The following is a 13287-nucleotide window of genomic DNA, read 5'->3' on the forward strand; positions in this document are numbered from 1 at the left end:
TGTTGTTGAAGTTTTTTATTTTATTTAACAACAAAAGCATGGTTGAATTTGAATTTCATGATAATACTAGTCTTTGTTTGAACACTAATCAAGAACAGCGTAAGCTGCAAACGTAATCTATTATGGACTGTGTTTTTGTTGAAATCCGATGCGAATCTTGTCTTGACCAACAGCATTCTTATTAAGTCAACACATACCCTTTAATAAATTTATACTCATCTGCTGTTTAACAATATTTACGCTAAGATTTTACTTTCTTTTATTTGTTTCAAGATGTCGTCTATCAATAAGCAATTAAAGGGTAAACAAATAAATAAGAGAGGAAGAAATTGGTGGTAATAAGCTGAAAAATAGTATGAAAATTTTCTATTACATTACGTATTGGTAGCAATTGAAGAGTTTGCAAAAAGCATGTGACAAAAGGGCTGAGACAGCTGAACATGCTTTGAGGTCCATGGAAGCCCTCAGGTTTACCATATGAGGACCCTCCCCATCACCAGGAAAAAAGGAATCCCTTTTTTTTTTAATATATATTTTGTGAATAATTAGTTTAATTTTGTGTTTAAGCCAAAACTGATCACGCCCTTACACACTTTTAATCATAAATAGTTTATCAAGTACGATTTCTTGTTACATCGATTACTGTAAGAAAATGAACTTCTAAATCAATCTTCCAAGTTTTACTAAAGTAGTTTACCTTTTTATTTGTATATATATAGAGTTTATAACTCCACAGGTTCATTGCAATTTTTTGTGCAATCCTCAAATGGAGTGGCTTGCTAAAACTTTGTTTCTTCCCTTTCTGCTGCAACTGTTGGTGTTACTGCCAATTGAGACGGCAGAAGCTAATGTAAAACCAAAATGGGTGCTACAGAATGAGACTACTGATGGAGCGTCGCCATGGCTCAGGAATGCAGCAAATCCGAGGCCAAGACCTGGTGGGTGCATGTTCAGGCCGTGGATATGTGAACAGGGAGAACATCCGCCAACAGCTCGGATGCGTTGTTGTAGGAACCGATGTGTTGACCTTAACTCTGATGATGCTCACTGTGGCTTATGTGCGCTTAGATGTCCATTTACTTGGCAATGCTGCAGGGGGGTTTGTATTAATACGAATATTAGTCCTCTGAATTGTGGTCGCTGTGGAAACCGATGCCCATTTAGGGTTCCATGCTCGTTTGGGATGTGTGGATATGCACAGCCTCGTCCATTCCCTCCTCGCCCACCAAGACCATTCCCTCCTCACCCGCCGCGACCGATCCCTCCTCATCCACCACGACCATTCCCTCCTCCTCATCCTCATCGCCCTCAGCCAACACCATGCCCTCCTACGCAGCCAGGGCCACCGCCCAGGACTTGCCCTCCAGGTTTGCCTCCGCCCCTAACAGGTGATCATTCACCATCAAGGAGTTGAAGTTGTTGAACAGAATCCAGTTAAAGATTCAACTTATATATGCACTATCTGCTTGCTTTCTTCACAAAAGGGAAACTAAAATAAATGCCTTGTATACGTTACGATAGAACTCCCCAGTTGTTTGCATTTTCCTGAAATTTTTATTAAGAAAACTGTTTGGTGTTTTAAATCATTGTCAAAACTCAATAAATAATGGTTCTTCCATATACTCGAAACAATCATATGCAAGAGCAAGATTCTCATACAAAAGAATGCGATTGAAATGCAAAATTAATGGGACATCAATCATGATATTAGTCGTTCGTGACCAAAGTATTGCCAGAGCATAACAAGAACAATAAAAAAGCTTCCATAAAAACCCATAGGCCATATTTTTGTAAGAGACCACATAGTTTCAGAGGTTTATATCTAATACATCCTAGTTTTCACTACTCTATAACTTCGATTCTACCGCATAAATAAACCTAAAAACCAACTAGTAGGACTTACCACCACCTGTTTGAAATCTAAACCAAATTACAATTCAAAATCTTCCAATTTAAACAACATAATAGAAATGTAAGACAAAAGTACTCAACACTAATTTAAGATTTTTGTTTTACTGCAAAAGATCAACCCCCCTACTTATTGAACAGAAGGGGGAAATAGGAAATTTTTTACTTTAAGATTGATGTGAGCCGTATCAGCAGGCTTCTTGCCTTCTTCTTGATTGGCTACTCCTGACATCTTCTTCTATCTATGGGCCATATGGGATTAGTAGGGTTCAAAATAGCAGTGGCATAGTGGTTCGCAGCCGCTATTTCGCAGTAGCGGCGCCCCCGACACCACTAAACACAGTTCAACAAATTTAACATGCAGCGGATGGCAGCCCGCAAGTAGCAGTGTAACGGGAAATAGCGGCGATAACAAGTCCGCTATTTCAGCTAAATCGATGGGTTAAAGTAAACAGAGCAGTGCAGCAGACGCAGAGACGAGAAACAGAAACCGAGCCTGCCATAACTCAAAATCTGATGACTCAAGTAGAAATCAATGTTTAAATTAAGTTTAGGGTATCAAAAATAACCTTAGCTAAATTCCTGGTCTCTCGGCAACTTGAAGGCGCTTGGGTCCTGAAGAGGAGGGTGGCTCGGGAATTTTCGAAGGAGTGTTTATTCGGACTAAGAATTTTATTTGAATTTTAAATTGTAAATATCTGGAATGGGTTCAATGGGATTGGTCTCGAAACTTTTTTTTTTTTTTAAATCGAACTTTAATAAATTGGATTGGACCGAAGTATGTTGGATTCAAAATTTTTTGTCATTGAATTAATTTTAAGTATAATGTATCTAATTATGATTCAGAAATTATTTGGGAGTTTTTGAACTCATCACCTACGGTAGGGTTGAAAATGAATTTTATATTATTTAGGCTTTAGTAAAACAATTAAAAATAGAAATTGTGGTATTATTTTGGAGTCAATTTTTTTCATATTAAGATTTCAACATATTTTTAATATTTATATTGCTTTTTATTTGACTGGGTTTGTATTTATTATTTATGTGTAATTGAATAATAATGAAAATGTTTTATATTTAAAGAATAGGAAATGGCCATAAGGTTAAAAAGAAAGGAAGGTAATAAAAACAATATATACACTCGTAGAAAAAGAATATAATGAAAATTTAAGTGATTAATCTTATAAATATGGGTGTTTGACGTTTAAATACTGCTCCACTTTATTGGCTTTTAAAACAAAAGAAATTAACTAATTAATATTGTTTCAAAAAGAAACAAGCTTATATAATTATTTATAATCGTATTCAATACAATATATTATTTATATATTTTAAATATTATTGTTTAATATATATATATATATATGCTTGTAAGCATAAGATAAATCTATTTTCCGGGAGTGAGGTGGGGGCAAATATTATTAAATTTACTATCATTTCACAGTTGGTACGTGCTGCTTCATCACCTGCACCGCTCCACTATCGATGCATAATCTTGAAAACTATTACCACCAAGGCTTCAATTAGTGAGTTTCTCCATATGTTACACAAATTAGACCGGTTCAAGTGGATTGTATAAGTTATATTTGACCAGTTAACCTCCATGAGACGATTTGCGTGCATTTGTCACTGGCTTTGATTTGCGACCCATGACACTCTTCTCCACTCTCGATGCTTAATCTTGAAAACCACTATCACCTCCGTAGATGTTGGATACATCCATCCCCGTCCCACTTCATTCCGCTTCAATTTAATTTTTGCCACTTGGCTTTAATATTTTCAATTTTTTAAAGTCAAATAAATATTTAAACATAAAATATATGAATTTTTCTATGTTATGTTATTACATTTTTACCTTTTTAATAGTTTATATATACAAGGATAAATAGTAATTTCATATAGTGGAGCAAGTCGGAGTGGGGTAAGTAATTATCATAATCATTCCATACCCACTATTCAAAAGAAAAAATCCACCCCGTTCCGCCCCGTGATAAATGTCAAAAGTAACATGTTTTAGCCTCATTCTTAATGCATTTTTAGATGATTATTCGATTTAAAATGGTGAATTTTATGCTTTTAATCCTTTAAATTCATGTTTCTATACTCAGGAGAGCATCTGGGAACGAAAGAAGCGAAAATCGAAACAAGTTTTAGGAGCCACACGGGTTGGGCACACGGCTGTGTGAGCCACACGGGCTACCATACGACCACATGCCAAATCGTGTGAAAATCACGAATCGTGTTCTAAATACGCGAAAAAAACGTAATTTTTAGGCTTTTAGGGTATTTTAAGACCTATATACAACAAAGATAAGAAGAGAGGAGTGAGTCGTCATAGAATACTCAAGAAAACAACTTGGAAAATACCACTGAAGCTAACTCTGAAGCAGATTTCCATCAAGATTAAAGATCTCGTTTTGATTTCTTTGAAGTTTATTATGAGTTTCTTAATTTCTTGTGGTTATATTGTTTTCTGGATGTTTTTATTTGCGATTATGAACTAACTTTCTAAATACCTAGGGGAGATAAACCCTATGATGAATTATGTCTATTGATTTTTGTTTTACGTAATAAATACTTGAATCTTGTTCTCAATTATGTGTGTTTAATTCTTGGTTTAATATTTCTAGACTATTAACCCATATGCTTAAATTAAAGGAGGAAAAATTTCTGTTTAAGAGGAGATCTAGTATAATTGAGTGGAGTTGCATGCAATCCTAGAAATAGAACAACATAAATCTACCGGATTACAGTCAAATCTAATAGGAGGATTCATAGATCGAGTTAATGCGATAATAGGAGTTTTAATTATAAATAAATTTTAATTAATCAACGTAGAGTTAGTTGCTCTTACTCTCGAAAGAGATATAAGCATAATTTAGGGATTTCTACGAATCAAGATGCTAAGTGAAGAAATTGTTTAATTCAGATTGATAATGATAGATGAAAACTAGGTAGATTCTTTCCTGAGTATTATCTCGCTTCTTGGTTGTTAATCGATTATTTTCCTAATTTGTTCTTTGTTGTGCTCTTTAGTTAATTAATTTAGTTTTAATCAATCACTCTAATTTGTCGGTTAAATAATAGAAAGACGGTAATTACTAGTACTTTTAGTCTTCGTGGGAACGATATCTGTGCTCACTGTAACTATACTATTAATTGATATGTGCATTTGCCTTTGTCAAATTTTTAGTTGATTTTGTGGACATCACCCCTATCCACTTTTCAAAAGAAAAAAAATTCACCCCATTCGAAATAGATCAATTCAAAATCTATAAGACAATGTGGGTTTTGTTATCCCTAAATCTACTAAATAATAATCTCAAACACATATTTAGCAAAGTGCCCAGATTATTGAGCAAAATCATTTGGATATATACATGTGTAAAGAGTAAAGATCCGGTAAATAGGCAAAGAAGTTCATTATTAGTAGGGTAAACTATATTAGTAGTCGGTTAATTACTAGTAAGGTTTTTTGTCACCCAATTATAAATTGTTATAAAATAATCACTTAACTATTTAATTTTAGTTTTTTTTTTGTCATATGTCGCTAAAAGGCTAATGAAAAGATGATGTGATAATTTTTAAAATTGGCATTTAAATCAAGTACAAATTTTAAAGTTGTTATTGTTGAGACTTGAGGTATTACCTTTGATCTGAATAAAACTATCATACCGTAAAATTAATGAAGGTAGACATGACTATGAAATAACATTTCCTACATCCACGATCATGAGAAACACAAATACAATAAAATTGTGATTACAACCTCATTTTAAACCCCGCGGATTAGGACATTGGTCGCAATCGGAAATTGATTTCGAGTTTTCAGGGTCCAACTTAGCGACTAACGATGTCGTTTTCAAAAGTTTTGGGTTGGAAAAAATGAGTTTACTTGTCCGATAGACAAAACGTGAAAGGAAACAAAGTCGAAATATATTTGGGCTTCCCACTAAAATCGGGCTTCTACTGGAAATTTTTAGCTTATATTTGATTGGCTAAATTATCAAATAAGCCATCCGAAAATAATTAAAAAATCAATTAAGTTTCTTGCTGAAAAGTATACCCAATTGAACCATCTGAATCATGATTTGTATTCAATTAAGCCCTTTGAATTCGTATCTCTCCCACATCATATATATGGATAACAGTGTTTATTGAATTGGTGTCACAACTTGATATCAACTCCAAAAAAATGACAATACCATAATAAACAATTGATGATGTATTTACTAATTTAAATTTCTTTTGTTTTTTCACAATCTGGACTAATTTTCCATTTCAATTATATACATATTTCATTTATGTTATTGGTAATAGGTTCAAATTGTACGTTTTATCATTTGCGATATGTTATTTTTAAACATATATCCATATTCTAAATACATAATTTTAACACGTATATTTTGTGATACAAATTTTAATATAAATTGTTGCTACAAATGCTTAGAAAAATAAAGGTTACAAATTACCATATGTTGTTGGGCACCATGTTCCCATTGAGTTATTATATCCCTTGTACCAAAACAAAAATGTGAATAAGGGCAAATGTCAAACCTTCAATTTTCCTTCTTCCATAAGAAATAAGAAGTAGGGTAGCAATCTCATTGGGTCTAATAAAAGCCTTGATAGGGGTGGGATTGTTGTCTACCACAAAAATCCCTTTCCTTTGCCATCTTGTAATTAATTGTACCAACACCACTTGTAGGAAACTACAACTTTTTTTTGCACCATTAATTGCAATCAAGAAAATTGCTTTCCATATTAAATTTTAATTACTTAATTAATTTGAGTTAATTGTTTTGTTAATCCTTCAGTTTGATTTTTATACTCTAATTACAATAAAATAAAATAAAAGAACACAAATATAAATAAATTTTATAAAATAAAAAGGCTGACGAAGATGTATCTACTTTGTTAGTATTATATTTTTATACAATTATTAAATTATTTATAATTTTTAAAATTTTAAATTGGAGGATATTATGCATTTAACCACACTTGGATTCACTATATTCAACTTGCTATAACAATAGTGATACTAACTATACTTTTATTCAACTGACTTAAATGATTCAATTTTAGAATAAATTCATCTTGAATTAAGTTTAATCTGTTTTTATAATGAAATTATTTTATATACATCATCCGCAAAGTTTTCTAAATTTATTAGTGAAGTTTAATGAATAGGAGGGGTTTTTAACTTAATCGTGAAATTTATCATTGAATGTTATTTAAAGATGTTTGGTAAATAGAATTTTAGGTCTTTTTTAGTTGATTTGGGCACAAATGAAGGATTGGATAGTCAAACCCTCTAATTGTAGTGTTTGGTGAATGGAGGTTGGCAAGAGTTTATTGAGCTAAAACCTCCAAAACAAAAAAACTCCCTTTGCCACATGCTCTCAAACCTAATAGGGGTGCCAAGATATCAGTAGCTTTCATTCTCTCATTTTCAGTTTCACCTCCAAAGTCCAAAGTGAATCTCAAAAAAAAAAAAAACCTCTACCGTGAATCTACAAAAATCAACATTGTCGTAACAAATTTTCACTCGAGCCAATTCCTCCTTAAACATTTATGTGCTCTTAATTTATTTTCAATTTACTTGTGTAAAATGATTTCTTATGCAACTTTATATTAATTGAAATATGCTACTTGACAAATTTATTCAAAGCGTGACATAATTATCACTAAGAATATAATTTACAATTATATTGATACACTATTAATATCTATCAATTTCCACAAGGATAATATTTGTAAATAAGGAACTTAAGAAATTTGTTTATTTAAATTTTCAAAAATATTCCTTTCTTAAATGGATGTTTTAATTTTCAAAAACAGTGTTTTATTTTAATAATTTCACCCAAAAATGTGTCATACCCTTATTTGTCATTTTACAAAGATCAGCTTTCAGCAATCATCTAAATTTTACAAAACACTTTTAAATAAGCAATTAATAGAATCAGTTGGTCAACCAACTGTAACAGCCCAATTTTGCCCGACCCAACCCAAACTAAACAATAAATAAATAAAGTCCATTATTAAAAGTCCAGTTACAAAATGGCCCAAAAACAAAGCATAATAGCACAAAAACCCTAAAGCCCAATATTTAAAAACTTTCAGAAACCCTAGGGTTTCTGTGCACCGCTGCTTCCACCTCGTCAGCGAACTCGACACCTGAGGTCTGATGCCTCGTCTGCCCTTTTACCAAATGGAAAGGCACGGCTTTCCAGCACCATTGACCTTGCCGTGGGTACCTGCAAAGAGAGAACGAAAAGGACAGAGAGCAAAAATAGTGGAAACAGCAGAAGCAACAAGGAAAAATACAAAAAATAATTAATATGTAATATATGACTATAAAAGCCATAACCACAAATTGTAAATTTTTACGGAGAAAACACAGAGAAAATACAAAGAACAAAAAAAAGTTTAAAAGAAAAAGGTGATTCATTTTCCTTTTTTTATTTTCGAAAAATAGAATAAAAAATAGAACTTTTTTTACCTGTTAACCATCGTTACGAGATCATCACCTCTGATGAGAGGTGACTCCTTTTCTAATGAAAAAATTTTCAAAACCCAGAAACCAAAGGGTTCTTTGGGGATTTTTGCAACCTTTGGCAGATTTTTAGGAAATATCAACCCAAGATTTGGATTCTGGGAGCAGAAACACTAAAAAAGGGGGTTGTTTTGTGGATTCTGGCCACCGGGAACGGTGGAGCTCGTCGTCGGCGACCAGTGTCCGTCATGGGGGATCACCAGACTTGAGGGTCGGCCCAAGGGTAACTTCAGATAAAAAAAGGGTTTCAAATTGTTTCTTTTTAAACTTAAGCAGAAATGAAAATTTAAAAAAAAATTTGGTTTATATAGGTAGGCCTAAACGGTGTCGTTTTGGCCGGTATTCTTAGGTCCCAAAACGGAGTCATTTTGGCGCAACCCGAGACCCAACCTGAACCGTATAAGATCCGCGCTTTTTTTATATAGGGGTTTATTTATTCCTTGGGTCATTTCGCTTTTGCGACTTGTTTCAATTTAGTCATTTTTTATTTTTTATTTTGCCATTTAATTCTGTTTTATTTTCATTTTGGTCCATGGGCCATTTTTTTAAAAATAGATACCTAAAACGACGTCGTTTTGACACGATCCGAGGCCCAACTTAAACTATCCCCAGGATCCGTATGTTTTTTAGGGGGGACATTTGCAGCTTTAGTCCTTGCGCCTTTTGAATTATTTTAATTTGGTCCTAATTTTACTATTTTTCTTTTTAGAAATTATATCATTCACTTTTAACTCGCTTTCAATTTAGTCCTCGGTTCGCTGATCTTTTGGGGAAATGATGCGTGTCCTGAAGTTTGGGATAATTTCCTATTTGGTCCCTATTTGTTTTCGCGTTTTCATTTTAGGCCTTCATTTATTTGTATGTTTAGTTTTTCTTTATAATTTTCGTTTTTAATTTCAATTCAATCCTTCGTTTATCTTATTTTACCATTTATGGACCTTTTTTATATTATATTATATTATATTATATTATATTATATTATATTATATTATATTATATTATATTAAATTATATTATTTCCTTACTCTTTTTTAAACATTTAAAATATATGTTATTTAAATTCCCCTTTTTATGTATTTTTTATGTTGTATCATTATTATCATTATTTTTTAGTATTCATATTAATATTATGATTATCGCTATTATTATTATAAATTGACATTTTTATCATTATGGTTGCATTATTCTTACTTACTAGCATGGCATCTTTATTTTATCTTTTATTTATTTGTTCATTTGTTCATTTATTTATTTGTCTATCATTTTAATATCATCATTTCTTTTTTTTTACCCACTAATATATTACTTTATTTTGCCAACATCCATACCGCGTATCTGTTAAAACATATTCATCCATTTTATTATTAGGCCTAGATAAACTAAAAAGCATATCGTTTAAAAAAAAGTTGCATTCATTTTACCTAACGAATAAGAAATGTTTGAAAACCAAGGCAACGTTCGTTATTATTTTTTTGGAATTAGGGGAGTTGTGCTCTTAACTTACGGAGTATGACCTCTTTTTAAAACCGGAGTAATTGAATATCCCTTTTGAAAATAAAAAGACCGAAATTTAAGTAATGATCGAGGATTTAAAGCATCGTATCCTCACTTACGGGGCATGATCTTTTCTTCTCGATTAACTTGAAATAAGGATTTTCATGAAGATTAATTTAGGTAAGTGATAATTTAATAAAAAAAACATGAAAAGAGGGATTGTCTTTTGAATTTTCTTTGAATTTTCGATTTTTGACATTAAAACATCAAGTAACCAACGAGGTACCATTTTTGGGCGTTATGAGGGTGCTAATTCTTCCTCATACGTAATCGACTCACGAACTCGTATTCTTGAATTTCGTAGGCTAAAAATTATCGTTTTAGTAAAATATAATCCTTAATTAAGATGATTAAATTTTGAGGTGACCCGATTACACCTAATGAACAGAATCGGTGGCAACTCTATTTTCATTTTAAAAAAAAAGTCCATTTCAGAAAAAGGTTTTGATAGCTTGGCGACTCCACTGGGGATGAAAGAAGAGATTCAAGCCGCGAGTTGATTACTTTTTGGTCTTTTTGTCGAAAGTTGATAATTTGGTTTAAATTAACGATCTTTTATTACATTTCATCATTCATGTTTTGTCTTTGATATCTCGAGATACATAGCGATCTAGTACATATGTTTTATTGTTGTGAGAGTTTCTCTTTGTATGTTTCCACATATATTGCATTGCATAATCGTTTCATTTTACCCTCTTTAAATGGGAGTTAGAAGTTATTCCTTCATGAGGTCTTCATATCTGTATAGGATAGATGATCACTTTCAGGATACATTCGTACCTATGTCTTTGTGAGGTCTTCACCTCCGTATAGCCATAGGGAAATGTATCTCCCTGAACTAAACTCGGTCCGTATGAGCCTATAATGGGTGAGGATTGAGGAATCTGTTAGTTTAGGTACCCTTACTTTAGAACCGAATCACATATAACGAGCCTTAAGGAACTTACCCTAGGTAGAACCATGTCAAACCTTTAGTGGTTACCCGAATGGATGTTTTATTTACTATTTCTTGCTTTGTATTCTAGTTTTGTATGAAATATGCTGACTTGTTTCGTTTTGTCTTGGTTGTGATTGCATTTGCATTTTTATCATAGAAAATGGTGTTAAATCGGGTTTAGTTGCTAAATAGAAGGCTTGTCATGGAAAAAAGATTTCTTGATAAAGTGGAAAACAATGCGGCTATACAAATATGGTCCGAGAAAACACAACAAGAAAAGGGTGACTGCCTGACAGAAGGGTACATGTCAGAATTATGAGATTTCACTCGCATCAGTGTGACTCAAAATAATCTTCAAGAGTTGAAAGAAATATGAGACCAATGGGATGACGAAATAAAACAGTTATTCTACTGTGAGTATAATGATTTGCCTTATTTACTCGATGTCAAAGTGGATAAGCACTTATTCCGAGCCCTTGCCCAATATTGGAATCTCACCTATAGCTGCTTCACTTTTAAGAATGTAGATTTGGTGCCCACCATAAAAGAGTACACAACTCTGCTCTGTTGCCCAAGGATCCAAGCCGACAAAGCTTATTCTAGAGTCGCCAATGTCCCGACTTTTTTAAAGAGGCTAATGAGCATAACTGGGATGAGCGAGCAATGAGTCGTAGCCCGGATTAAACAAAAGGGAGATAGCAAATGCATCCATTGGAAAAGTTTGCGGGATTTGATCTTGACATATCCAGATACGAAGAAAAGAGTCAACGTCTTTGCCTTGAGTATTTATGGGTTGGTCATCTTCCCCAAAGTTTTAGGGCACATAGATGATGCAGTTTCAGATCTATTTGACCAACTTGACAAAAGGGTCACGCCTGTCCCGACAATTTTGGCTGAAACTTTCAGATCTTTAAGTGCGTGCTGGAGAGCAGGGGAAGGAATATTTATCAGATCTGTACAACTCTTGTTAGCCTAGTTTCATATCCACTTTTGGAAGGTAGAAAAGGTCTCTTATCGAGTATTCTCTGAGAACTACTCTCCGTCGAAAGAATTCGTGGCTACCCCAAATCGAGACAACATTTTTGATGAAAAGTGGATGGTAATTCTTCAGAGCCTCCAAGACAAAGATGTTGAATGGAGGGCCATTTGGATGATTCCTGATGAAATTTTGTACCGATTTGGAGACTTTGATTGGGTCTCTCTACTCGAGATATGGAGAGTTGTTGGATATGCCCCTCTACTTGTATTAAGGTAGTATAGGTCGAGACAATTTATACTGGCAGCACAAGGGTTGGCTTAATGTGAGTTTGCATACAAAGGTGATAATTACAAAAAGAAAGTTCATGAAATATCGAACGTTTGAAACCAAACACACAAAATGAAAAGATTTACCTCAATCCCATGACAACCCCCGAATATAATTGGTGGTGTGGTAAACAAATCAATGATAATATCCTTATGTCAAGTCAAGAAAATAATCGGTCGATAGAAGAACACTTGTAAGTGATCACGTCTCAGTTAGAGATCGTAAAACAAGACTTCGAACAAAAGAGTTTGGAGTTAGGGAAGATGATAAAAAAGTTCAAAGAGGAAAAGATTCAGCTAGGATTAGACGTTGACGTCCAGAAGCTGAAAATCGAGAAAATGAGGAAAGGAAAAAACAAGGTTGAGGAAGACTTGAACAGTTTAAAAATAGATTATGAGAAACTGCGTCTGTCAATGAGGACAATTGGGTTGGGTAAAACATCGGAACAATGGCGGCTAGAAATCCAAGAAGAAAATATTAGAGTTGATTAGTGGGAAAAGAAATTTCAAGATTCTTGAGTCCGAGAAGATGCTCTAAAAAGAGATTTGCTAGAAACCCAAAATAAAAAGGTTGGGTTGAGAGCTCGGGTAGCAGAATTAGAAAGGTCACTATATCAATATCATAGTCACAACTCCACGATTAAGTTGAAAGCAAGCCTAAATAAGATTGGAGAGTTGAAAGGAAAGATAGAAGAGCTCGAGGGCGCACTGTAAAATTGTGAACTTCGAATTGAGCTTCTTGAATTAAACAATGAACATTGGAAAGAACAACTCCAACGCTCTCAAAGTCAGATCAGGGATGGAGATCACATCATGGGCAAAGCTTTGATTCAAGTACGGGAAGTAGCCGACCATTTGCAAACCCTAGCAGTTCAGGCTGACATGTTGAGCTTGAGATACGAGTCAGAATCAGATCAATGCCAAGTATTAGGGTAAGACCGTATATGTAAAATATATCCGTTTTATGTAATAAGATTTATTTTCTAGTAAAGTTGTTTAATAGAATTGAATCAGAATCAATGTCTCT

At 33.4% G+C, this 13287-nt stretch overlaps 1 protein-coding gene across 1 annotated transcript; it reads left to right on the forward strand.

Annotated features, from left to right (window-relative positions):
• Positions 1-360: 360 nt before the first annotated feature.
• LOC107921144 (stigma-specific STIG1-like protein 4) lies at positions 361-1618 on the forward strand. The gene has a single exon (XM_016851018.2). It carries the CDS (start codon positions 767-769, stop codon positions 1412-1414), a length of 648 nt encoding a protein of 215 aa, XP_016706507.1. The 5' UTR covers positions 361-766; the 3' UTR covers positions 1415-1618.
• Positions 1619-13287: the final 11669 nt, after the last annotated feature.

Source organism: Gossypium hirsutum, chromosome D01, assembly GCF_007990345.1.
Source record: "Gossypium hirsutum isolate 1008001.06 chromosome D01, Gossypium_hirsutum_v2.1, whole genome shotgun sequence".
In the NCBI taxonomy this organism is placed as follows: domain Eukaryota; kingdom Viridiplantae; phylum Streptophyta; class Magnoliopsida; order Malvales; family Malvaceae; genus Gossypium; species Gossypium hirsutum.

Bases quoted from the DNA above. Each gene is read 5' to 3' on its own strand.
- LOC107921144 (XM_016851018.2), top strand. From the start codon at position 767: ATGGAGTGGCTTGCTAAAACTTTGTTTCTTCCCTTTCTGCTGCAACTG.